We start from the raw sequence: 783 nt of genomic DNA, 5'->3' as shown, positions 1-783 counted from the left end.
AGATGAACAGCCTCAGGGCCGATGACACGGCCACCTACTACTGCGTGAAACGTGGTGCTCCTGGTTGTGGTGCTGATACTGCTGCTCGTATCCCCGACCCCATCCCCCCGTACCAACATCCCTGCGCTGGGTCCCCAAATCTTCCCCACACCCTGTCCCCACCCCAGACTCTCTCATCCCAGACCCTTGCCCCCAGCTCAGCCCTTTGCTCCAAGCCCTGATCCTCCCCCTGGGGGTAGAAAAGGGTTGAGTTTTAGGAATAATGGTGAAAGCTTGGGTAGCATGCAAAGATTTTGGGCAAAGAGAGAAGGTTCCAGGCCAATGGTTGAGATTTGAGGCAAAAGGTGAAGGTTGGATGTGAGTGGCAAGCTCGTAGAGTCCTGGGCAAGTTCACAGAGGTCGTGGCCACCTCGTAGACGCCTGGGAAAGCCAGCGGAGCCCTGAGCAATGTCGTGCAGCGCCCTGGGCAAGACAGTGGAGGTTCAGAACCCAGAGCAGGGGTGTTGGGGTCATGGGGACGGGGTCGGCAACACCATAAGCACCAGCACTACCACTACCATCCCTAGTAGTAGGTGGCCGTGTCGTCGGCCCGGAGGCTGTTCATCTGCAGCGTGACCGTGCTCTGGGAGTTGTCCCGGGAGATGGTGAAGCGGCCCTTGACCGACGGCTCGTACTCTGTGTAACTACCATCGTAGCTAATACGTGCGACAAACTCGAGCCCCTTCGCGGGGGCCTGTCGGACCCACTCCATGCCGTAGCTGCTGAAGGTGAAGCTGGAGCCCA

The 783-nt window shown here is 58.9% G+C and overlaps 1 gene segment (V, D, J or C); it reads right to left on the bottom strand.

Moving 5' to 3' along the window:
* Positions 1–562: 562 nt before the first annotated feature.
* Positions 563–778, bottom strand: LOC104459418 (the record flags this gene model as incomplete). The annotated part of the segment is given in 1 exon segment: positions 563–778. A coding segment is annotated over 1 exon segment (216 nt), but the record flags the coding sequence as incomplete, so codon positions are not given.
* Between the last annotated feature and the right edge of the window lie 5 nt (positions 779–783).

Source organism: Pterocles gutturalis, unplaced genomic scaffold (genome assembly GCF_000699245.1).
Source record: "Pterocles gutturalis isolate BGI_N339 unplaced genomic scaffold, ASM69924v1 scaffold39008, whole genome shotgun sequence".
Taxonomy (NCBI): domain Eukaryota; kingdom Metazoa; phylum Chordata; class Aves; order Pterocliformes; family Pteroclidae; genus Pterocles; species Pterocles gutturalis.
This window is presented reverse-complemented; position numbering and strand designations above follow the sequence as displayed.